Source organism: Pipra filicauda, unplaced genomic scaffold (genome assembly GCF_003945595.2).
Source record: "Pipra filicauda isolate LSUMZ 115617 unplaced genomic scaffold, ASM394559v2 scaffold286_size1242794_pilon, whole genome shotgun sequence".
Taxonomy (NCBI): Eukaryota; Metazoa; Chordata; class Aves; order Passeriformes; family Pipridae; genus Pipra; species Pipra filicauda.
Window position 1 is genome coordinate 256,352 of NW_024104405.1, and position 26,759 is coordinate 283,110.

Here is a 26,759-nt window from a genome sequence, read left to right on the forward strand (position 1 = left end):
TCATCTAACCTGGCCTTGGACACTTCCCATAACTTCTCTGGGCAATCTGTGCCAGGGCCTCACCACCCTCACAGTAATGAATTGCCAGTTTAGCTCTGAATAGGGTGAATTTTGCAACCTCTTTTGTCCAGTTCTTCCAATGACAGTAACTCCTGTGTAATTTTTCCCTAATTTTGGTGGTTGGTTCCTTGGTTTATTATTGTCAACATCATTATTATACTTGGCTAAGAAATAAGTCCATAAGAAAAGAAATTAAAGAAATCACGTCAGGCACTTTGGAACATAAAATCACAACCAAAGGGAGAGGAAACCCCTCTAATTGACATCTCCTGGTGGGGTTTTTTTGGAGCAGTTGGGAAGAAGCACAAGCCGTTTCTCAAGGCTCAACATGGACCAGGCACGTTCACATCCAGGCTGAGTCACCTTTTCCTTTCATGTCCTCTCTGACTCCTCACAGTCCCTCCCATTCAAATGGAGGAGCAGCCTGGGCTCACGTGGCACAACTGGGCTCCAGCAAGGCTAAAACCCAGGAATGCCCTATGGAAGCAATAACAAAACCTTTAAGAGGAAGAAAAGGCCACATCACATCCTCCCATGCACCTTTGCCTTCATCCCAGATTTTGTTGATGTGACAGGTCCATCCTTCTGCCACTGGTGGCCTCCTTGCTCCTCGTGCTGATGTGGCTCCACAGGGTTGTATCCTCAGGGATCTACTTGGCTTTTCAGCAGCCAAACCCCACTGTGTCATCCCAGACTCCTGAGAAGAGTCATGGCACGTCCCTGCAGAGCCAAAAAACAAACATGAGGAGCTCAGAGAAATCAATCAAGTTGAAAGCTTGAGGCTTTCCTTCCGAAGCTTGAGAAGTAATTTACCATGTGAGTTTAGTGTCCTTAATCCTCTCTGAGGTGCATGGCACACATTTCGGGTGAGACCTCTTTACTTACAGAGTAACCACTGGCCACTTAATTACATGGCAATTACCATATGGTGATTAGATGATTACATGATTAGCAGTGCAATAAGGAAGCCTGGGAAGTACAATGTTACTGACAGCTAAATACAGCGTAAGATTTTTTATTCCTGAACTCAAAATGCAATTTACTCGCCCATCAATCTCGGCCAACTGCACGTTCTGGAGGCACCACATGTGGTTTACTGAGCAGTCCAACGTTTGGGTGATCCCCTGGGGGTGGCTGCACAGAGACAAACAGCTTTGTGCAGCACTTGAGGTCCCAGCCATGCCCAGAGCAGGGTTTTGTGGTGCCTTACCATCTCCTTCTGCCTGATAATGTGATCAACACCCAGAGCGAGCTTCTGGGGTAGCACAGCACCACGTTCTGGTTGTGTCTACAGGTTTTTGGAACCCAACTGCTGCAAGAAGAAGACAGTAAGAGCAGAGACATCCGAAAGAAGAAAGCTGGCTTGTAACCAGTGCTGGGATAGCCCCAGAAGATCCCACCTCCCAGGTCCCACCTGCCATGGAACAGCAAGGTGGGACCATCCCCTGTGAATGGGCTCTGCCAATCCTGCTCACCTTCTGGGCCTTCACAAGGTGTCCCTGGGGCTCTGCTGCTCAGGAGGCCACCAAAAGCAATGCACATGAGCTGCTGCCAGTGGGGCAGGCTGGGGACACCTCCTCACCTCCCTCCCAGGACCTGGCCATGCTCTTCCTGACATGGCCATGGCTCACCAGCCGCACAGGGGAGACCTTTCTGACGGGCTTCTCATCCCTTTATTTCTCTGGAGCTGATTTTCCCGCCTCGTTTCCAATCCCCACAAGCATCCTCCCGTCCTCTGCTGAGGCTGGGACACAACCCCACACCTCCCCTGGGCCAAACATGCCCCACCCAGCTCACCTGCACGGGAACTGGGGCAGCTCCACCTCCACCAGGTGCCACCCCAACACCCACCTGGATTCCCAAGGTCACTTTTAAATCCCCCTTGGACTCCAGGAGAGCACATTCCTTGGAGACTGGGATGGCTGGGAAGGACCTGGGGGACCCAGCCCCAGCAAGCCCACAGCCCCAAACACAGGAACCTCAAGCTCAGCCCAGCACCCCCTTCCCTGCTGGGATGTTGTACCTCCTGTGCTGCACCAGAAATTAATATAAATAAATGTAATTATTGATTATAAAAACCCCCATATAATTATGGGCATCATGTAGGGAAAAAAACCTATCACCCCCTTCCCTGTTGGGATGTTGTACCTCCTGTGCTGCACCAGAAATTAATATAAATAAATGTAATTATTGATTATAAAAAACACATATAATTATGGGCATCATGTAGGGAAAAAACCAAGAAAAATTACCCCCAAAAATTATTAAAAATAGGTGGGCAGGTCCCTTGCTGTTGAGAGTGTGTGGTATTTATTGGACATAAATTGGCACACAAAAATAGGAAATTGTATCCAGGTAGGCATTATTTTTTCTTCTGAGCTACCTGTCTATATTCCCTCCCACGCACATACCAGCATTCCCACACATTCACACCCACATTCCCAGTGGCTGACACACAGGTATAGCTCTTTTTTTGTTAATTAGAATTACTTTTAATTAAAAATATATGTAAATTAGATAGAGTGTGCACAGCTTGGAGAGAGGGGAAAAAAAAAATAAAGAAGAAAAGAAAGCAAACTTCCATTTCAATAAAAATTTTAACCTCTTTGAGTGAGCTGCTTTGCTGGCTTTGTGACACAGCGTGAGTTATTGGAACTCCCATGTATAAATAAATAGGACCAGGGAATTTTACACCTGAAAAATTCTGCAGTAGGCATTTTTACTTACACACATTTGCTTTTTCTTCTCTTCTCGCCTCCCCCGCTCCCAGCCTCTCATGATCATCTTCTGCCCCTTTTAAACCCATTTCATTCATATCTCACTTCACGTACCCAGTCTGGGATCCCTTTTTTTTTTTTTGGAGAGGAAGAAAAGGAACGCGGGACGAAATGAAAGCGTCAGGGATTGCAAACGAGCGTCATCATCGCTTTTATGAGCAAACTTTTTCCTTTCCCTGCCTGCATCCTCTCTCCCCCCTGCCCTCCCCAGCTGGCTCAGAGCTTTGCTTTCCACATTCCGGTAGAAATGTAGCAGGAGTCGAACTGGGGATGTTTTCAAGCTTGGAAATAACCCCTGTGCTTCCGTCAGAACCAGCTGATGGACCAGGAAAGACCAGGAGATGGGAAGGAAAGAAGAGTGAGAGGATTACAAGTGGGAAAGGAGATGAGTTTATGGGGATGGTTCCTGCAGAGAGATGTTTGGAGACATTTGTGAGGAAAGATTTCACTCTTGGTACGATGCCTGGGCGAGGTAGGCACTGGGTTTTATTTGTGGCTTCTCAGTACCTCTTTCTGTTGGAAAGTAAGAAGGATAATACTAATTAAATAAAAAGAAAAAAAAAAAAAAGAAACACCACTCCAAAATCCACCCTTGGTAAAAACAGGTCGGTGTCTTTTTTCTTTTTCTTTTTTTTCTTTCTTTTTTTTTTTTCTCTGAGAAAACTGAAAGAAAAATATATATATATTATTATTTATTATATAACATCGTCAACATCAACCCCACCAAAAAAAAAAAAAAAAAAAAAGTAACATCCTAGTTGTTTTCTTTCAAGCATTCTGACCGTGGTGAGAAAGGCAGCAGGAGTTTGGTGTCCCTTGGAGAACAAAAAGAGCAGGAGGACGGGAGCGGGGCGGGAAGGGGGGGGGGGACGAGGGCACGGGGCTGGCGGTGGCAGCAACACAAACTGGGTGGGCCCGTGGCAGGGGAAGAATTTTGTGCCAATCTGTTGGTTTTTCTTTTGAAACAAAAGAAAAAGAAATAAAAAAGGGGGGGAGGAGGAGGAAGGGGGCAAGTCACACCGAGGCTGATGCCTGTTTTTATCCGTGCTTTCAGTCAGTGTCCGTCCCTCTCGAGTGCTAGCGGTGAACATTCAGTTAAAGGAGTCTTGCAAAATATCCTCGCTTTTTTTTTTATTTTTTTTTTTTTAATCAACAGGGGGTTTTGGTTTGGCTTTTTGTTTGTTTGTTTGTTTTTTTCCTTTTCCCGTTTTTGTTGGTTTTTTTGTTTGTTTCCTTCAGTTTTCCCGTGGCTGACGCTCTCTTGCACTTCTCCCTTGTTAGCTGTTCTCGCTCCACTCTGGCACCATGCCCACGCCGTGCACGGAGTGGTACTGGTGGGGCGAGAGGGTTCGGGGCACGCCGTGGGAATACAGGAATTCCGCGGGCTGTAGGCTGCTGGGAGGGGACTGGATGCCAGTTTGAGGTCCACACTGCCTCACAATGGGCTGGTGAGAAACAGAGGTCTGGTGCTGGAACATGCTGTGGGTGTCTCCGAGCTGGGGGGACGTGTGGTTGGCCACGCTGCCCAGCCGGGGCATGAGCGGCCCCGAGGTGAAGTGGGCAGAGAAATGCTGGTAGGGTAACCTGTCCATGGGCTGCATGGCAGACACTGTGCAACTGCTGTAGGATGGCACGCTGGGCCACGTGTTACAGCTGATGTCCTCCAGGCTGGGCACGGGGTCCGTGGGGGGAGCGGAGCTGGCGTACATACAGGCCTGGCGCTGGGCGGACTCAGTCCTGTACGACGTGTTCAGTCCCTGCTGCTGGGGGTAACTGGACCTGTAGAAGGGATCCTCGTCTGCTGGAGATGTTTCCATGTAGGGCTTCTTGTAGGGGTGCTCGGTGGTGGAACATTCCTCATCTGTTGGGAACAGAAAAGTCCTGGTAGCGAACAATGCCATGCCCTCGGCTGAACCTCCCTCTCCACGACCCTCCTTTTCCCCAGCACACAGCCTGCTCCAGGCCCTCGGCTGAACCTCCCTCTCCACAACCCTCCTTTTCCCCAGCACACAGCCTGCTCCAGACACTCCTCTCGGTGTAAATCCCCCTCACTTCCCTGGGACTGATCTGAACCAATCCTGCTGAAACCGAGTCTTCCACTTGGCCCTGCCTGCTTGCACTGGGGGAGAGGTTAGCCAGGAGCTCTGGGAGGAAAATCAGGGAAGATGCTGGAGGGATCCTGAGGCTCAGCTTGCTTGGTGATGTCCCCTACACACCCCCCAAGCTCCTCATCTCCTCCCTGCTGCCAGCACTGTGACCTGAGGAGTAACATCTCCCTGCAGACCTAACAGAGGTCCCCATCCCACCCGAGAGGCTCAGAGCTGATGCTGTTAACCAAAAGCCTTTCCAGTGACACATTTTCATGATTAAAAAAAAAAAAAAGAGACGAAAATGGAGATGACAATAAAAATCCCTCCCTCCAGGAGAGCAGCAGCGATGGCACAGTTGAGACAATCAGATTCGGAGCTTTTCAACCCCGGTTTTCAGCTGTGCCAAGGCAGCTGGGCACATAAATCCACACAGGGCCATGTGCTGGAGCCAAGGGGAACAAAAAAGAAAAGTAAATTTCACAGCTAGAAACAACATGGCACATCTTGCAGAGCCCTTTGTTTCCTGCAGCATCCCGGGCCAAGAGGAGGAAGGAGATAAACAATTTAGGTGAAATCTCCAGGGCGAAGCAAAATGAATAAATGAATGTGCGCTTATTTATTCATCCGCAGGGTCATCAAATGAAATCCAGCTCTGCTGGAATGGATGGCAAAGTTCCCAGGGACGAGCACTTCACCAAGAGATTTTAAGGACAGCGTGGCAAGGGAAGGGGAGCTTGTTCTGACACGGATTAACTTCGCTGCTGCTTCAAAAACAAGATTTCTGGTGCAGGCAGAAAAACATCCCGCTTTGTCAAGGCCCTCCAGGCCTCACCCATTTAACAGGGGTAAAATCTGAAAGAATGCCACACAGAATTCTCCTTTTCAATTTTCTTTTTCGACCCCAAAATACAAAGGGAAAAAAAAAACCCACAACAATTTCACAAAAAGGAGGATTAAGAGAATCTGCCCCACCAGATGCACAGGGGATGCTGCCAGGCTGCTCCAAGGTGTCTCACCTTTGGGAGGTGCAGGTTTAGTGTCTTGTAAACACACACATGCACACACCCTTATTGCTGTAAACAGCCATGTGTGTTCTCCTGGAAGCTGCATCCACTCTGCACGTAAAATAACCCATTATTCCCACTCAGGTGTCTTCCAAGTCCGGCTGGAACAACTGCTGCTGTTCATCTCGGTCCAACAACTCCAGAAAACAGCAGGTACTGAGGTACACACTGTAGGGACATTCCCCTATGTGTCCTCTGGCTTTGTGACAGCACTGCCCAGAAATTCAGTGCAAAACCACAATCCTATTTCATTCCTTCCTGACAAAAAGCAAAGCCTGACTCTTTCACTCCAGCAATGCAGAGCCCTGATAACCAAGTCACCTTCCTCCTCTGCTTTCTTTTTAAATCAGGGTGGAAAGCAGGATGGAATAAGTGAGCAGTGCAATCCCATCTTTAAAGCAGCTGAAACAATAAGCAGGGAGATGCAGAAATGTGTCACCCTCGCTAATGCTGGTCAGGTCCATTTGATGTGGGAGCAGTGGGGAGGATGCAGTGCCCTGGAAGACAAAAGCTGGAAGCACAGGTCTGACCCCTCCCCTGCTCCCTCACGGGAGGCACATCTGGAAGAGCAGCCCGAGCTCCAGCTTTTACGGACAGCGTAAAAGTTTTGGATCCCCAACCCACCACTGAGTAATAAGAGCACTAGGGTGGAAAAACAATGTCTTGTAAAATGCAGCATTGTTCTGCTAATAAAGTTTTCAGCATTAAACCGCATCCCTCTGCTGGCGTTAGAAATCATTGGCTTGGGGTTTGACTGTTTATTTTATTTGTATTTTTTTTAAATACACAACACAAACCAGTCAAACTCTGTTTTTCCGTGGTGTAAAACTGCCTGACTTACAACCTGAGGTTGCTGATTTTTCCATTTAGCCCAGACATTTCTCTGCCTGCCAGGGCACAGCCAGGCAGAGCCGCTTCCAGGATTCCCCACAGGTGAAGAGAGGAAAACAAAACCAGTCAGAATTTCAGTGGACACCCTCTAGGTGCCCTCTATCAGCTGGTCTCTCTAGAGCCAGGCTGGCTGCTGTTGTATGTGGAAAAGGCACCATTAGTCCACATTTTAAGATGTGTAAGGACCCTGCACCCATTTCCAAATGGGACATAGTCACCAGTAAAGGATTACATCCTACCCTAACAGCTTTTGCGTGCCCTTTGGCCCCTCTTCCTGGTGATTTTCCCCATCTATGTAACCTCAAAGTGCTAGAGAGAGAGGAGAACAATCTGTCTGCATCATCAGGTGAGATCATGCAGGCCAGAGAGGTGCCAGCTGATGGAGTTACACTGTCCAGGCTCTCTAGTGGGACCTGGCATTGTCCCCCCACCCCTCACAGAGGAGACCAAAGCCAGCACAGAGCAGCAAAAGGGCATCTCATGGTGTGTGGAACAGACCTCGGGTGGAAAGGGGCCATCTTCAGGTGAGAGAACAGCAAAAGGAGAACAAGGCAAACAGATCTCACACACAGTGCTGAAGGCTGCAGTTTAAATTCATCCCCACCAGTTCTGGAGCCTGGACAGCCCATCTCAAGGCCATAATCCTCTCCCTGAAGGTCCTCTCACCTCCTCAGCATCAGTGTAAGCAGGACATGGGAGATGCTTAACTGCCTGCTCTGGGTTTGATTCTCAGTGTTGGTTCCCTGGTGGCAATTCATTGTCCTTTTCCAGTTGCCACTGAGCCCTTGGAGGTGTTGGGCATCCTGTGAGGTGCTGACCATCCTGGGAGACGCTGACCATCCTCCACTTTTGTTGGTGTTCTTGGAAGCCAAGGGTGACAATCAGCTCCTGTGACCAGCCCCTCGACACTGCACAAACCTCAAAAAGCAGAAGGTTCTGCCAAGCAGGGGAAGCTGCCAGAGCCAAGGAGAAGCTGCTCCGAAGTGGATCCAAGGAAAACGGAGCCTGCAGAATGGGCTGGAAACTGGCTCCCTCACAAGGAATTTGATGAGCTATCTAATGAAGGAGCTCGAGCAAGAGCATAAGCAGTTCCAAGATTTCCGGTATTTACTACTTCCAGCTGGGTTGTAAATACCACACAAATGGCTCTTTAAAATGGAATTTTCCCAATTCCAAGATTAGGGCCGTCCAGAATGAAATGCAAACATGTGAAGTCTCTGGACTTCAGGGTGTACTGAGCCCACCTCTTCCCTCGGTGTAAATCAGGAGAGCTCCTTTCTGATTCATGACAGTCAACTTTCCCAGGACAGAAGACAATGGAGAATGGGACGTGACTGGTTTAATTTTCAAAGCTTATCCATGCTTCCAGGGCATTACAGGAGGTTCATCCCAACTTTGTGAGGGAGACACAATGGGTGATTATCACCCACACAGTCTGGATTCTAGCATGGATCTAGCACGAGCCTGAATAGCCAATACAAGGGTGCAAGGCTGACAAGGGGTGTCCAAGAAATAAAAAAAGAGGCAGATTCAATCAAACTGAACATCCCTAAAGGGCAAACAAGATGTACATCCTAGGACATGGAACCTAAGACATGCCAGTTCCTCCAGCTATCACACCATTTGTGGTATGGATGTGTTGCATTGCAGGGAACACGACACAAAGGGTTGTAGGGCAAGGACAATCCAGCATCAAAAGCTGGAACCTCTTCCAGAGGTAGCAAGTTGCCAGCACTGCCTGCTGAGACACAGGAGGCACCTCTGATGGAGAGTGAGATCACAGAGTCACAGGATGGGTCAGGTTGGAAGGCACCACAGTGGGTCATCTGGTCCCACCTCCCTGCTCCAGCAGGGTCATCCCAGAGCACATGGCACAGGATTACATCCAGACAGTTCTGGAATATCTCCAGTGAGGGAGAATGGCACAGGGTTGCATCCAGACAGTCCTGGAACATCTCCAGTGAGGGACACTCCACGTCCTCTCTGGGCAACCTGTTCCAGTGCTTGGTCACTGCACAGTGAAGAAGTTCTTCCTCATGTTCAGGTGGAACTTCTGGGCATCAGTTCCTGGCTTTTCCCCCTGTCCCATTGCTGACCCTGCTCCCTCTCAAGCAGAGCATGATCCACCCCCTGACCCCTCCCTGCAGACACTGACAGACACGGATGAGGTCCCTCTCAACCACCTCCTCTCGAGACTGAACAGGCCCAGCTCCCTCAGCCTTTCCTCATGAGAGGGATACAAAGCTGCTGGAGCTACAGTGCCACACAGCAAAAGCTGGGTGCCCACCAGCCCCCTGAATATCCCCTCACCACGCAGGCAGGCTCCTTTTGCCCCAGCAGGCACCTTGCTCTGGGCTCCACTGCATCTATCCAAGCTACAAACACCTCCAGCTGCAGCAGCTCAAGCCTTGGCCGACTCACTGCATCTCCAAACATCAGATGGATGAGCAGCACGTCCTCCAAGAAGACACCCCACACCTGGGTTTTGTCCTACAGATTCTTTGAGGGAAAGAAGAGCTGGGTGGGACGTGGGAGAAATCAGTTCAGTCAACAAAAAGGTCTGTCCACACTAATGGTGCCTGTTCTTGAGGAGGAGGAGGAGGAGGAAAGGCATTGCTGGACCTCCACCAGCCTCATCAGAGCAGGAAGGAGAGGAAGGATATATTCTTCCTCATGGTGTCCTGTCCAGGTTAGGTGGCTGAAGGGTACGGTCCTTGCTGGTTGGAGCCGGTGGATTCTGCCACATCCCTCTTCTCCCTCAGAATGCCAACATGACAACTTTTATAACCTCCCCAGGGAGAGGCTGTTCCAGTTGCCTCCTGTCCAGCATCACAAGCATCCCAGAAATCTGCCAAGTGGTTGAGATTGTGTAAGGCTGGGAGGGAGCAGAGGTTTAGAGGGATGACTATTTAATCCACAGGAAATCTGAGGGAGAGGATAATACAAGGGAAAACAAGCCCCAACACCCTAACTGGGATGGGGGGCTAAACGAAAGACACAAAGCAAGTTGCCTGCTGGGAAGTCTTTTTGGGCTCCTCCAAGCACAACAATGAGAGAGGGAGAGGTGGAGAACAACTAGGAGAAAGACAAGGCTCTAACTGGTCTTTGTTGCAGCCTGAAAATCCACATCAAGAACTGAGGCCACTCCTTGGTAAGGTACAGGACTGGAGTTAACCCAGTGCCATAAGCAATCTCAGCATGGAGCTGGGATACAACACAGGATGATTCTCCCCATTCCCTGTGCCTGGAGCAGCGGCCCTGTTGCACACACCGGGGTCATTCCCAATGCTGTGACCCTGCACTCCCACCTGCACACCGGTAATTGCCAGATTTGGAGCTCTGGGATGTGTCCTTCCTTCCTTCCTCACCCAGGAGAGCATCACCTCCCTGAACCAGAGGAGCCTTCAGAGATAACATCCCCTCACAGCCCTGCTGCTCTGCCCTAATGTAGCTCCATATCAGATCTCCACGGTGAATCCATCTTGACTTGACAGCTAAAAACAACACTGTCAACCACAGAGCACGGTCCTTGTCTGAGGTCACCAAGGAAGCAGAAGTTGAATAAGGTTCCTTTGAGTTGCTTGAACACAGACCTGTTCCTAACTGAGCCTAAATTGAAGCCTGGCCCCAACTGAAAAGGATATGGAGAAACCTCGTGAGATGTCCAAGATGGAAGGAATTCCGAGGAGAGACCCTCTTGGAAAACAGTGGTGGAATTTACTACAGAAGATGTAGACACCAGCTGGTCTCAAACCCAGCTGAATTGCCTTCTGCCCCTGAGAGCATTTGTCCACAACCACTGCCCTGCAAAAAGGAAATAATCCGCTTGAGATAAATCCTAAACTGACTGAGGAGGAGTCAGTGTTTGGGGAACGGATAATCCAGCAAAATCAATAAGATTTCCAGTCCAGAAAATGGACAGAGGAAAATAGGAGCAAATATTCTTTTGCTTTCAGGTTTTCTTAGATGTTGAGGCTTGGTAGGAGTTATGCAGAATTGTAGGAAAACTATGTGGGAAAGCTCAGAAACGAGAGGCTGGAAAAGGAGGAAAAGAGGAAGATTATATGTAGGGTTATTTTCCCAGCTCCAACAAAGATCCTTGCTCGGTGCTAGAAGGAAGTGCCACGCTCAGTCAGAGTCCGAGATGAAACCTTGGATCACGTTCTGATTTATCCAAACAGAATTGCTCATCTCGAGTGACTTATTTTTTTTTTCTTTTTTTAATTAATTTCACTTCGCAAAGAGCTGCTTGGCAGCTTGCTCCGACTCTCTGTTTCCCATTAACTTTGTGTTTCTTTTCTTTAAGCCCTGGTGGCTGTTTTCGATTTACTGGATGCACGGGGCAGGGAGGGGGGGAAAAAAGGCGCAGGGAGGAAAGGAGAGACTCGGGCTGCCGAGACGAACAGCTCCGCGGAAGAAGCCGGTGGTATCGGACAGGACGCTGCTTCTCTTTGATTAAAGCGTTTGGCGGCTTTGATAAAAGACCCTTAACTGCTTGTGCCACTCAAGCCATCGCGGAGATAATGAGGGGGCTGATGGGCCATCGGCCGCGCAGACAAGGGCTCCCTTCGCCAGTCTCCTGCACTTTCGCAAGGGCCAAAAGGGGCCGGGGAGCTTATTACGGGGCAGATAGTCGTCTCTTCTGTGACAATAAGAGGAAGTGAGATAATTGGGGGATTGAGGGAAACCACCCATGGAGACACCACTTAGCGGGAATCCCAAAACTGGAAGGAAACCTCTGTTGATTCCTTATCGCGTTACAATGCGGAGGCGAATGATGAATTGCCCCGCGGTGCGGGGACGCGCAGCGCTCGGAGATTGTCCAAAGGGTTTGTTGCCGTTCGGGGCAGCTTGTTTTGGTTAGGGTTTGCAGAGGGGAAGAGGGGCGGTGAAAGCTCAGCTCCCAGGGCAAAGGAGCGCTGGGGATGGATCACAGGCTGAGGGATGCCAGGGATGAGTGGGTCTTTCCATCGTGAGCAGTGGGGTTTTGCAGCAGCCCAGTTGTGTCCCAGCACCTCATATCCATCACTAAAGGGGTAAGACAGGTCACACACCACATCTCTGACCTAGGGGACGTTCTGCTTCTCCTTATTCCCTACCTTACATCTAGCTCAAGTCTAGCATCACCATTTCCAATCCCAGCTCCAACACACTCTGTGTGACCACAAGTGTCACCTGGTCAGCTGGAGGAGGCAGAAAATGACACCTCTGCTTTCCACTGTTGAGCTCAGACTCAGGAAACCCCCAGAATGTCTCAACTTCTATAGCTTTACATAGAAACCTGTACACAGCACACGTGCCCCTACAGCATTCAGGAGATTCACCAAGGACAGGAGGGAGATTTCCACTGCCCTCCTGCCTCCTCTGCCAGCACTTCCCAGCATCCCCTACCTTAGACTGTGTGTCTGCACATCCCCGTGCCCCGGGGTTACGTTACTAAAAATAATGACATGTGTCTGACTGATAGGACCGTGCAGGGAAGCAGGAGGGGATCTGCTGTGGGGAGAGGCTACCAGGCTGGAGAAATTCTTGGTGCACTCAAATGCCATGGTACTTGCTGACTTCTGTGAGCTTTCCCAGGGCAACGTAGACTAAATCCTGAGAAAAGGGAATAGGGGTCAGCAGTAACCACGTCCTGTCACTCCTTGTTGCATTCAGCCCTGGAAATTCCCTATTTTCTTTGGAGTACCAGGAGTAGAGCTGATCTGAGGCTTTTGCTACCTCAGCCCTGCAAGTGTTTGTGCATCTGAGCATTCCCATGGCTTTGGGAGAGGGAGGGAGAGACCACAAACCACTCGCTCCTGCCCAAAACAATTATCCCGTCGCTATCACGGGGCTCTTCACGCCAGGACGAGCTGAGCAGTCAGTGTAAAGCCCTCACAGTTTGATCCCTCCAGCTCTGTCAAAGCAGGTCAGTCGCCCCAGAGGGGAAGGAACATGGATATCATGATTTTCAATCCCAGGCACCGTTGATTAGAACGAGTGTTTGAGTGGAATTGCTCTCTGCAGACTGAAAACTCTCTCCCAGCTGCGAGACCCCGAGCTGAAAACTGTGCAAAAGGCAAAGTGTCAAGGCATCTCCACTTGGAGATTAACCCTGTCTGAGGGGCTATGGAGGCAGATAAGTCATCTTTATCTCTGGCACCAGCTATCTTTCCAAATGTGGATTCACCGTGGGTGAAAGGCACTGCCACCCCTCCAGGCAGCCCAGCGGTGGATTTTAGGCTAATGAGGGTGAGGGGAGTCTCCCAGCCCACCTCCAGCACACAACCCTCATCCCTCACTCATCCCCAAGGCTCACTGCAAGGCAGGCTGGGACAAGGATCAGGAAAGGAGGCTGACAGTCACGTCAGGAGGGGGAAAGCACAGAGCAGGGAGCAGCCAAGGCCTGACCTTTTCTCTTGGTGCAGTGGTAGATCTGGCTGTGCTCCTGGGAGATCGGGTAGGGGTTGGCAGGCGGTAGCAGGTCCTGGGAGGTGCTGGACACCCCGTTCTCACACTGGTACTGGGAGCCCAGGTTGGAGGAGGCAGAAAGGACCCTGGTCTCGCCACTGAACGGGCTGTGATTCGAGGACACTTTTTGTCTCACTGTGCTCCTGGGGACAACCGGGTACTCTTTACTAAAAGCAAAGAAATGGAAAATAAAAACAAGTCAGGAAAAGCAATCAATTAATAAATAGATCAGTGGATTAATAAGTGAAGGCAGCACATTAGTGTCATGGTGATTGTTCAGGCTTTCAGGGAAACAGAAACATCCCTCTCAGGAGACTGCAGCCCCGTCACACTTTATCCACACAGCACTCGTTATTCCCTTCCCTTTTAGTACCTTTCCCTTTAGATTTGTGCCTCTTCCACCACAACTGCTGTTTTACATCCATGCTTGAAATAGATATATGCAGTTATAGCAAAAACACACAATATTTACATATTATAGATTTATAAACTCCATACTGTTTATAATGTATATGTGGATGTGCATGTAAATAGAAACCTCATTTCTGCCAAGTTGACCTGGAGGTGGATTAAATATTTAGGTCTATTTTTTTTTCCCCCTTATGGTAGTTGTCCCCATTCCTTTCCCCCAGGGTCTCTCAGCTTCGTTGTCCTGGATGGGGGGATCCCTGGACCACAGAACAAGCTCCACTCCAGAGTGCTCGGAAAAGAGGAATAAATAAATCACCAAGATTTGATGCACAGCAGAGCCACAGCCTCAGCAGAGCCAGGCTGGCAGGGTGAGCCCTAATGGCAAGTCTGGATTGTTCCCTTGCTCTGAGCTCTGGTTTGAAGCAGGGATGCTTTGTCAACACTGGCTGGAAATCCTCTCTTCTACGAGACCCTACAGTGTGTTTTGGAGACATTTCTCCAAGCACATAAACAATGTGGCTGGACAAGATTATTCTTGCTCTACAGGGGGAAGAACTGAAGCTGAGTAGGGGGTTTCAGAGCCTTCAGGAGAGGTACAAGCCTCCTCCTGGGCTGTCTCTAAAACAGCTGGGTGTTCCCTGAACACAAAGACTTGCAAAAAAGCATGAAGATCAGGTAGCACAGCAGCACCTCCCAAAGTGTCACCTGGCTCAGAGCAGCCACAAACCAGAGCCCACATTCCAGCACAAGGTTTCTCCTTTGAGGCTGTAACCATTGGGCCAAGCTGGCTGTGAGGGACCCTACCCACCTGCCCAAAATCATTATGCTGGAGCAAGGACATATCCTCAAATCCCATCACCTGGCTCACCTGGCCAGTTACACCGGGAGGAAGAGCCCCGAATTTCTGATTACACCCCTTAGAGAGGACCTATCACTGTAGAGTTCAGAACTTATTTACAAAATTTAACAATAGCAATTATATAAACCTACTCACAGCGGGGAGCTTTCATCCAAACCACTGCTGTGGTGGCTGCCAGAAACATCAGCAACCGAGCTGTAATGGAGGGGAAACTCACCCAGGAGCTCAAAACCAAAGAAATGTGTCTCTCATTGTGCCATGGAAGCTTTCCAAACCCCGGGCACTGGTGGCTTGCCAAGGAAAGCCTATTCCAAAGGTGGGGTATCATCCCCTGGAAGCCCAGCAGCTCCTCCCAGCAGGAGCGTGGCTTCCCACCCACTTGGCCTGGCTGGTCAGGCAGTGTTTTCCCAGAACTGAAGTCCAGGCTGTGAATGAGGAACAAAAGAGAGATGGACTGGGAGGAAAAAGAGACTTATCCCTTGGATACACAAGACAACAGTGGATGCCAGGGTATGGGTGGGCTTCAGAGGACCTGTGGACACCCAGCACTTCAATCTCCACCCCAGGAGCTCTTGCTGGAGGGCAGCTTTGGTGGCTTCTCAGGAAGGTCAACAGCCATGGCCAGCAAACCTCACAGGTGACCCTCAAACCTTCTGGGTTCCAGGGGATCTCCCAGGTTATGGCTTTGAGCTGCCTGTTCCTGTCACACTCCACCTTCACACAGCGATCCTCGTGGGAACAGCAGCAACACGACACCCCAAAGCTGCATCCCCATCACATTTCCCATCTAAGGAGACAACCCACAGGGAGGTGACATGTGGAGTGTGACCTTAACTCTACCCCCTAATGAGGTGCTGCATGGATTGGCTGGTTCCTTCTTCCTCAGCTCCAACACTCCAACATCCCATTCTCAAAGAAATGACAGAGCCCCCTTTTCTTTGCCCAGTGAGGCATCTGTGGGCCACAGTGGAGGACAAGAAAGGACATGCCATGGCATGATGCCACATCAAGTTCTCTGTGGGTTTTCTGGAGGATGTAGAGATGACTGCTTTCACAGTCTCTCCCTGCTAAATGGGGGGAAGAATTGGATGTCTCTTTGCCACATGGCATTAGATCTGCATGGTAAACCATAAATTCTCACAGCAGCTCAGAGGGACCCCATCAGCATCAGCCCCTCACTGTGCAAAGCCCCACACAAACAGAAGGAAACCGTCCCCATCCCAGCTGCTTCTCACCTAAATCAACACTTTTTCAACGGAGAGCTGAGAGGGGAGAAAAAATAACAACCCAACTGCTTCTTCCTTGATGAAAATATATTTGCACAGAATCACTGAGGTCAGAAGAGACCTTCAAGATCATCAAGTCCAACCTGTGAGCCATCCCCACCTTGTCAACCAGCCCAGAACACTGATGCCACATCCAGTCATTCCTTAAACACCTCCAGGGATGGAGACTCCACCACTTCCAGCCCCTTCCAATGCCTGACCACCCTTTCAGTGAAGAAATTCTTCCTCATGCCCAAGCTGAACCCCAACTGCTTCCTTTCCATAAAAAAAGCTGCCTGGAAGAGGGATATCTTTATCCCAGGTGCCGGAGCACAGGTGGAGTCAGGATCCCACTCTCTCCTCGTGCACTGGGAACCAAATTCCTTTCATTCCTTTTCCAGGGAACACAACAGCCTCCATGGCCATCAGTGGTGTTCTGTGGGACATGGCAGGAGCTGGGAGTCACTCTGGAGAGGCAACAGGTCGGAGACACCACGTTTCCAAACAGCAGTTCCCAGGAGGTATCGCAATAACTTCCCTCCAGACTGAAATATTTCCCTTTCAGTCAAAACATGCTGGGTGCTATTTCTGCCAAAAAATCAACTATTTGAGGAGGGAAACGAAGGAAAGTATTTTCTAACTGAATAGCTAAAATAGTCTTTCCTCCACTTTGCCCTTTTTTCTACCCACAAGGGCAGTTATCTCTGTATTTCTACATATTGTTCCTTATAACAACTGAGCTCTAATAAAGAGGTATCTTTGGTACCTGGTAAAGCAACAGTCATCTCAAAACATTTATGCTGTTTCCTGAGCCCACTCGACACGCAGTGTACACACTTACCACTTTTAAACACCGAAGGACAAAATAAAATGGATCAGAATCTTTTTTTTTTTTCCCCTAAAAATCGTTATTCCTGAAATAGGTGGTTGTAATCCTGGGCTACAGTTTAATGGAATGAAAGGTTTTGTTCGTTGCTGGCACGAAACAACTGTTTTGCCCAGAAATTTTGCTGTCCAAAAAAAAATTGTAGCAATGTAGGAAGGGAAAATATAGGCAATATAGAAAATTATCTACACAGCAAGGAAGAGGCTGCTGCTCCTGCACCAGAATGTGAGTTAATTTTACAGGGGGGTGTTAATAGGCTGCATTTTTTTTTGCATTAAATTTGTGCAAAAATTAGAAGGACGAAAAAGAAACTTGGTTGGAAAAAAAAGTTGACAAGGAAGGAAGCTGTCCCTGGTCTATTTAAAGCCTGTTGGAGCTAATTAAGAATATTTAGTTACTGTAGTTGGTATTACAATAGCAGAGGGGACAGGGAGGAAGGGGGAGCCACACAAGAGTCTCTGCATCACCAAGTTCCCAGGTGAGAGGCCACCAGGAGAGAATATTACTTCAATTTTTGTTAAACTTAGGGAAAAGAAATCAAGGATGAGGTCCAAGACCATAGTGAAGGCACTCAGTCCTGAGGTCTGGGCTCGGTTCTTAACTCCCACCCGGCCAAAGGTTTCCCAGACCCACAGGATTGGACACCAGCTCTGCATAACTTTCCTAATAGCACATGAATTCCACCTAAAGCTCATCATCCAACCCCGACCCTACAGGTTGGGCCTCACTAGTGAACCCCTCCTGCATTTCCCAAGCACTTCCATCCAAATCAGACCTCTGCCAGGTGGAATTAGGAGGCTCACTCTCGTTTTCTCACGTGGCATTCTTCCCCTTCCCCTGGTCAAACGATTCCCTCGCCACGACAGAGCTCCATGAGATCACCTATGCCACAAATTCACACCTAGCCAAAAATTCCAGGGAGCAAATTCAAGATGACTCTGTAATCTCAGAACCAGAAACCTTGTTTGCCTCTGCAAACTAATCAAAACTGAAGAAAAATTATACATATAGACCTTCACAGAGTGTCCACTCTCTTGCTTATTACCACACTGTGAGGGAGCAATGATTTTCAAAGGGTTTTCATGTGCAGACTAGAAGTTTCCTAACGTACCAGCCAATGCATAGTAAATGCAACTGCCAGGCAAAAAAACTTATTAAAAGTCTTTTACAGATACACAGTTTATAACCAGGAAGCTTCTGTATTGAAGCATCCAACCCCTACTGGCCCTAGGCAAGTTATTTTAGAAGAGGTTTCTGATATTTCTGTGACATTATACACCAAGGCTTTCCAAAGCTGCTGTAGGTGATGGCAACAAGGCTTCAAAAGACTTATTAAATATCAGATCCCAAGGATTATACTGGTATCTGTTCAAGGTCAAGATGAGCCATGACATGGAAAAGGATTTCCCTAGGCTTAGTTGCTTCCATGTTCTAACAGCATCCTTTGAAGCCCTTGAGCTGGCCAGATCTTGCTCACAACATCAAATCTGAGTCTAAAATCTGATCTAAGGTCTGTCTGTAGCTCTTTCCAGATTTCCAGGAGATTTTAACTCCTCCTTGGTCAGTCACTACAAAAGGACAAATGTTTGCTGTCCTGTCAGTCCCAGCCAGCCCAGTGGTGCAGAATCAACCTCCAGTTCCAGATGTGCAAACACAACTCAGTGGCTTTGGGGTTTATATTTCCCAGGCCACCGATTGTTGTCCTTCCTGCTGAGACTCGAGAGTAGGAAAGAAATGGAAGTCAGCCATAGCAGACATAGAAAAAGGAATTAAAATTTAAAAAAAAAAAAAAAAAGAAAAAGAAAAAAGTGACTGGAATAAATATACCATCTCCCAGGAAAAAAAAAAAAAAACTAAACCAGAAAACTATTGTCAATGCACATTCACTTCAGCTTATTTCCAGCATCTTGAAATCAAATTGAACCACTCTCTCAAGAGGCTGTCTGGGGAGTCTGAAGTGGATAAACTACAGCAGGAAAGGACGTGGTAGGAGAGGAATTACTGAGTACTTCCTCCAGCCTTGCCCTCTGATTAAATACGACCTCTCTCTGTGTGGGGACTGCAGAGCAGCCCCACAGAAAATAACACCCAGGCTGGATGTTCAGTAAAACAAGTCCAAATGTCCTCTGAGAAATATGTGGGGTTGTTCACTGCAGCTTTTCCATCAACATATCAAATGTCCTGACCTTCCTGCAGGAATGTGAAGGGGTCCGAGAGCCCTGGATTGGGTGCAGGCGTGGGAATCTCACGTGGTTTAACAAGACCAAGTGCTGCTGTTGCACCCAACCCTGGTATCAATCCAGGCTGGGATGAGCAGGTGGAGAGCCCTGGAGAGAAGGACTTGGGGGTGCTGGTGGGGGAGAGGCTGGACCTGCCCCAGCATCCAGAACCCCCCCGTGCCCTGGGCTGATCCCACAGAGGGGATTCTGCCCCTCTGCCCCCTTAGGTGAGACCCCCCTGCAGAGCTGCCTCCAGCCCTGGGGAACAACAGCACAGGAAGGACGTGGAGCTGCTGGAGAGAGTCCAGAGGAGGCATCAAGATGATCAGAGGGATGGAGCAGCTCTGCTGTGAGGAAAGGCTGGGAGAGTTTCCAGTTCAGCCTGGAAAAGAGAAGCTTTGGGGTGACCTACAAGAAAGATGGAGAGAGGCTATTTCCAAGGGCCTGGAGTGACAGAACAGGGGGAATGGCTTCACACCAACAGAGAGTAGCTGTAGATTAGATATGAGAAAAAAGTTCTTCACTGTGAGGGTGGTGAGGCACTGGAACAAGTTGTCCAGAGAAGCTGTGGCTGCCCCATCCCTGGAAGTGTCCAAGGCCAGGTTGGACAGGGCTTGGAGCAACCTGGTCTGGTGGAAGGTGTCCCTGCCCATGGCAGGGGGTTGGAATAAGATGATATTTAAAGTCCTTTCCAACCCAAATCTTCTATGATGATTCCATGGTATGTTTTCAACCAGTGCTTCCACCACTCCTCTGAGCGGCGCAGCCCAAAGAGATCACTGCAAGAAACCCAAGAACCAGAGAGGGATCTAGAGCATCATCATCAGGCAAATAAAAAGGTAGATTCCTGCAGAAAAAATGCCACTGTTCATGCTGGAGTAAGAAGAACACAAGAGGAGATGGAGAATGGATGTTGGCCAACAGAGACACTACCAACCTCCCTTTGTGCTGGGCTGAGCTGCTGCAGGTCGGGTCCTGCTGAGCAGATCCCCCAAAGAGGGTTCAACAGAAGAAACTGCAGCTACTCTGTGTTTCTTGAGCTGACTTTCTCACTTTAAAAGCGTTGTGGATACCCTCCAGCGAGATCTGCAGAGCTTTATTTTGGATTTCACCTGAATTCCATCTAATTCTATAGGATACATTTCAAGCCTATTTTGACCAGGAAAATTTCCTCGGGGATGTTTGCTGGAGGAAAGCATCATCTCTCCAACCAATGTTATAACTCTGAGTCTCACACTGAAAATGTTTCAGACAGGACGTGGCTCTTGGGAGGTTTCAAGGGCAGAACATGGGAAATGGATGTGGATGTAAAGATGTCATGAGAAGACACGAGAAGAACAAGGTTGGTTGCAGTGGGCTGAGACCCACTTGCATTAGTCAGCCTGGTGCCGCCCAGCCCAACATGACAACATTCCAAGGTCCAGCAATCCCTGGAGGCTCATCCATTTATTCTACTGCCACCCCAAAATGCACTGTCATCTCTGTCACACCAGCTCTGAATCATGGAACTGATTTTATGTCCTTTGTGTCTGGCTCAGTTTCTGTCCTCGATTGCACACAGGAATCTCCAGAACAATTCCTTTGGAGCCACCAAGATTACTGGGGATTAATGCCAAAGGCAGCAAAATGTGGTTCATGATCTTTGACAGAGAAAACATACCCATAACATACCCATCACTCTGCTCTGTCCTGTGGATCATTCTGGATCTTTGTCTCACTTTGAAAGGACCCAACAAGGGATCCAAGAGCCACCCTTCATGGAATCATCGTTCCTGTCAGAAGCTTTCCCAATAAGAAGCTTCAAGGACTAAGTTGCATTAATTTGAGTGAATAGTAACCAGTGCCTCAGACTTCCAGAAGCTCTTCAGCACCCATAACAACCACCAAAGACAATGGGAGTTGCAGATGACCAGCAAAAATTGGTTACAGGGTTTAACAGAATTGCTCTCTTACAGCGCTCCAGACCCACAAGCTCTGCTCCCCTGCTGTCCTTTGGCAGTCACAGGCTGAAAAAAATAATAATAACAAAAGCTGTGACTTGCATGCAACCCCCCAAATCACCCAATATCTGTGGTTTGTTAGTACAGCTCCACTGATTCTCAATGTATGGAGGATTTTCAGGGCAAAGTCCTACACTGGCATCTGCAACGCAGATCTCGTCTCTCTGCATAAACTTCACCCTCTGTGGGTTTCTGCCACGTGCTTTGCTCTTGCACTCCACACCAAATCCCCCTTGGCACAGGGAGAAGCTCTAAGTGGAGGCAAAAGAGATTTTTACAGCACAGAGGGGAAAGAGATCCAAAAGGAATACTTTACCTGGAATTCCCAGCGTCACAACTGCATCGTTTTTACTTGATTTATGGTTTTTCAACTCCAGCGTGACCACAGGGTACAGATGTAGTACAACTCACATCCCTCTGTGCATTTTCCTCTAGTGTGATTCCCTTTCTTTTTAATACTTTTGGGTATTTTTCACTAATCAAAGAAATAACAAGCTCGATCTCACGCTCAGAAAGTGGAAAACTGGGCAAAGCCTGTTCTCCCAGAGCACCCATTCCACCAAAGCAGCTGATAAAGGAGCCCTGCATTCCTCAGGAAAGAAAGGCAGTGGGGGTAAAATGAACATGTATCAGAAGTCTGTGTTCACTGGAATTTGGATCTCTCTGGATTCATGGCCACTCTTTTTGAATGAAACCATCTGCTGCTGAAAGGCTCAGCATCACTGCTGAGGGAAGTTTACTACCTGGACAGACTGACTAACTTTTTTTTTCCTGGGAAATAGGACGAGAAAAACCAACATGGGAGGCCTTGGAAAGGAGGAAGCCGAGGAGAGGGAGGGACTCAAGGACATCCCCATCCACCCTGCAAAGCTCCTGTCCCCAGACATCCCTGGGACAAACACGTTGCTTTTGCTTGGCCAGAGCACGTGGAGGTAAATAGAGATGGAGGGAGAGCCCCAAGAACTCACTCTGAGCTCACCCTTGGCACTGGAAGTTTTCTTTCTTCCCTGCTTTGTCTTCCTTCCTCTCAGTCCCTGCCACTTGCCAAGGGCAGGTGTTCAGTGGAGGAATCATCCTGCCAAGTCTCCACCAGCACCTCACCTGCTTCACTTCATCCCACTGCGAGATCTGCTCTGAGGTGACTGAAATCATCCTGAACCCAAGCAACTGGTCTCCCTCCCATCCTCTGACAGCCAAAGGGGCAAGGAGGCCACCAGGGCTGGTTGGATGGTGGTTCTTTCTCTTAGGAAGGACTTCATCTCGGGTAATTTTAGCTATTTAAAGGCAGGGAAGCGCTCTAAGCAAATCATTTGGGCTCTGCAGGTGAGATGGGCAGACAGAGAACTCCTCACCCAGCCTGCCACCCCCGGGGTGAGCTCTCAAAGGGAAATCTGCAGGGAATTAAGAAGCATTTGAGATTTAAATAGAGAAAACATAGAGGTGCTGAAGTTTTCCTCGGCATGAAAAACTCCTTCCCTCCATGGCTGTACCCCTTAATGAGATGATCAGTGACCTGATGAATGTCAGGTCACCAGTTTCTGATGCAAAAAGCAGTGCACTCTTATAAATGTGTGTTTTTTCCAGGTACTTTTTTCATAATGAAGGAATAGCACTAAAAATACATCCCATCATATTCTCCAGGGGCATAAGTAGACATCAGTCCCCTAAAAACAAGATAGACTTACTTATACCTGCCAGCTGGGGAGTGGGTCCATCACTGGGAAACAACTTCATGCACATACATTGATATATTAAAATATATTTTATATACCTTCAATTACATTTTAATACGAATTTATATGTTAAACCTATATAAACCCACAAAAGGCAGGCCATAGTTCTCTAGCATACTCGATCCTGAATGGTTCTTTATCTTATAGACACAATCTATTTTTTATATGTACAATTTGTTTTTATGTATAACTTATTTTATATATGTTTTCATATATTTTATATATAATTTTGCATATATTCATATATACACACAAAAAACCACAAAGGTGGGCGCATATTTTCAGCCTTGAATGGGTCTTTATTTCACCATAATAATCTTATCCTGCCCTCCCTTAAAAAAAAAAAAAATGACATCTTTGTAAAGGCACACAGCCATTTCTATGCTATCAGGGACAGAGGATAAGTTATGAAGGAAGTGAACATCAGAAATTATCCTGTAAAGCCAAGGCTGTGGATTTTAACCCTTTCAACCCTGCCAGGCCTGAGGGGGAATATTTATATATTCCGAGTGTTTCTGTTCGCTGGATCACCGACTACGACCGCAGGCCTGCGTAAAAATGCCAAGCAATTTTTAGCCCGAGCTCAGGGTGGCTTGATGCCACGGTCTTCACATGGCACAGAGCCCTTCCTAAGAGTCCTCCCCCTGTTCTACCTCCTCCAAAAAAACCCCCGCCGTGAATGTGAACCTTCAAATCTTTCCATCCACCGTAATGAAAGGGTGGTTTAGCAGCAAAAAAAAAAAAAAACTGGGGAGGGGGGGAACGTCGTTACTCGAGTTCCAGCAGGGGCTGGGAGGCTGGCACAGGGTGGGGGGGAAGCTATTTCAAGTGGTAGCGAGCCCATAAATAAATAAATATTGACACATCGTGCCAGGATCTGTGCTTGTCCTTGGAAAGGGCAGGCAGGGAACACAGGGCACATTCAGGAGACCTCAGAGATGATTTAGGTCGAGAAGATTAAGAGTTATAGATGCCTTTTTTTATGCGTTATAGATTGGCTTTTCTGGGGCTGAGCCTGAAAATGTTTGTACACGGGAGTACATCTGAGGAGGGTTCTGGGCGTGTTTGCGGGATTGCAGGAATTATCTGCTGCCTGACAGCACGATTTTCCTGGCTGGGCAGAGCCATGCTCAGGTCATCAGCTGCAGCAACCAGAAGAGACTCTGACATCTGCATTCCAGCCTGTGGTGACCACCTACAGCTGGTCCTGGCAGGGCAGTGGGAAGAACCCTCCCATCAGAAGGTCACAGGGCAGGTCCCTCCAGCCCTGCACCAAGAGCCAGCGCTGCCAATGCCAGAGAATAAGGGACTGGAGTCGCTCCTCCCCTCCTGGATGGAAAATGCTATGCTGAGCATCTACATCTGTCCTAGGTGTAATCATGGCTATGGCACCGTTCCTGCAAAACATTTGCACCAGGAAGCAGCTTGACACATGGACAAAGTTCAAAGTGAAGTGAAAGGCACGGAGTTAATTACCAGCAGGACCTGACATTTAGAAGAGGACTTTGAACAGGATTTTTAAATGAGATTTAGGCTTGATTTTCAGGCTAAAGTGCTCACATCCAAAACTGAGATTCGCAAAGGTCTCCTCAGCCACCTGGCCCTGGAGATCCTGATGTTTTCCAACACTTTCTTCCTTCAGCCTTAAACCATCACATCTGCACTCCTGCTCTGCACGTCCAGAACCAACCGGGCAAACACTCCCCTGCTGCCAAAGAGCCTCAAAAGGCAGTGACAACACAACACAGGACTCTGCACCAAGATCTCCAGAAGCATGTGCAGCATCCTCACCAAACACACTCCCGAAACAAGGCTGTGAGCTTTGTCTTTAAAGCACTGTCACCTGGGGAAAAAAACCCAACTCTTCCACGATAGCCTGATGGCCACAGCTTCTCTGAGCTGCTCCAAGTCTCTGGTTGCTTTAAACAGGTCTAAGCCCACCTGCAGCCACAGAGACGTTTGTTGAGCACAAAGCCAGAGGTTGTTCTGGATGGGGACATCTCACAAAGAAACACAAGGTCCCTGCAGCCAGGAGGACAACACCCACAACCTGTAACCCAGCAGTGAAGGCATTCACCTCGGAGAGGGAGGGAGAGAGGTCCTGAATTTTGGCCCCACGTCCTGGTGGTATTTCAACAACCCGATGTAAAATGCACACGCAGACCCCAGGGAAGGGACTGCCACTCTATCCTGGCCTATCCCAAGCCACAAAGTGACACACAAGGCCAAGCCCAGGTGGTTCTCACAGTCCTGAGAGGGTCCCCACGATGGAGACAGGAGTTACCTCTGCATCCTGGACATCCTGTGGAGCTCCATGTCGTCGCTGCCGCGGAAGCCTTTGGCAAAGGGGTTGTTCTCGATCTTGAGCTGAGTGATCTGAAAGGGAGGAAATGCAACGGGTTCATCGCCAGTCCAAGGCATGGCCTGGGAGAGAGGGGATATTGCTTATTAAACTCAATCCCAGTAGGGATGGGAGGGAAAAAACTGCTTTCAGGAACTCAAGTCATCCTTCAGCTCAGGCACCGACCACTGCAGATGGGCCCTCCTCTAGATCACCCCACTGGAGAAATATCTCCTGTCAACAACCTCTCACTCCTCCCAGGCGTGTCCTGTAACTAGCACGTGGGACTGCACACACACACACACACACACACAAATTTCTCTCTGGAGGAAATCTGCTTTCTTAGAGTTCTTGCATCCTTTTTGCTGTTGGGACACAAAGAGCTGCACTAACTAGAGGACCAGGGATGGGAGTCATATTGTCTGAACAAATCCCACTGACACCAGCAAGCATTTTTTCATCAATGTGCAGCCACGACCAAAACCTCATCTCTCAGACCCTGCATCCTCTCAAACCACCAAAGCTCCCTCTTTCTGTATTTCAGACCAGCTAAATGTGCTCCAGGTGCTCTGCATCCGACCTCCTGCCCCAGTCAACCCCACACTTATAAGCACTGCATATGCACTAACTACCTAAAGTACTTGGAGGGCAACTTCACCTGTGACAATCAAGCCCTGGAGGATTATTTGTCTCCCCATTAATTCCAGAAGGAATTAAGAGGGATGAGTTTGCTCACTTGGTTGGCTGTCTTCAGCTTCTAAAATTTGCTGGGATCAATCCCCCTCAGACTCAACTTTACAACATCGAAGTCAAACATTTAAAGCAGCTGCTGTACAGAACGTAGCCTTACCCAAGGGAACTGTGCCACTCAAAGAGGTGCAATCCCCTCCTTTGCACATTTCTGATGGCTTAGGTGAGCAGGATTTTTCAAGCCAGGGGTTGTCATTTAAGCAAATATTAATTGTGGACCAGCAACACCCTAAAATTCCCTGCGGATCTTGTACGAATCCGCTCTGCCATCCCAAATTTGACACTAATGCTTTGGTGGCTTCGCCGAGTGGACTGGGTCTGGATCAGGGGTGATGTTGCTGCAATGCCCTAACACAGAGACAGAAGAGGCAACAGTTCCCCTTCTTCTCTTTCTCCATCACTGCCTGGCAGCCTGAGCCCTCAGCCAGGAGTCAGGAGAGCCACTTGCCCAGGAGGAGAGACAACCCTGTGTTTGCCACTGGAGGAACATCCCTCCCTCGCCGTGTTTTATGGAAACACCGTCCTTCCTTCCTGTTGAAAGTTGGCCAACGGGAAGGAAAGAGCTCGAGATTGATGGCGGGGGAACAGAGAGAGGTTCATGTTCACCAACTCAAGCACAAACAACCGGACCCACCTCTTTGCCAAAATCCAAAGAGGAAAATCTGGCTCAGCTGCTGTCAATAGCAAACCCCGCCAGGTGCCTGCGCCACCAGATTATTTTGATATTTTCTTGTCTTTGGGCATATTTTTTTCCAAAGGCCGGTTGTTTATTTGTCATTTTTGCCTAATTCAGCCCCAAATCTCTCACGAAGACCTTATCTCCCCCGTGCTTGTCCCCAAGGCATCCCCATTAATTTGGGACCGTATTTAGCACATAAACAGGGCCTTTGGGCTTTTTTTTCCGTCACGCATTTAAGATTTCAAAGAGAAGGGTAAACAAACAATCTCTTTGGCCCTTTG

General features: G+C 48.6%; 1 protein-coding gene across 1 annotated transcript in view; it reads right to left on the minus strand.

Moving 5' to 3' along the window:
- Nucleotides 1-4,114: 4,114 nt before the first annotated feature.
- Nucleotides 4,115-26,759, minus strand: part of TBX5 (T-box transcription factor 5) — a 41,577-nt gene continuing 18,932 nt past the window's right edge. The window contains exons 6-8 of the mRNA XM_039382851.1: nucleotides 24,993-25,084; nucleotides 13,276-13,502; nucleotides 4,115-4,698 (exon numbers count right to left, since the gene is read on the minus strand). Of these exons, the coding sequence (XP_039238785.1) occupies nucleotides 4,115-4,698; nucleotides 13,276-13,502; nucleotides 24,993-25,084 (903 nt within the window). The remainder of the gene's footprint in view (nucleotides 4,699-13,275; nucleotides 13,503-24,992; nucleotides 25,085-26,759) is intronic.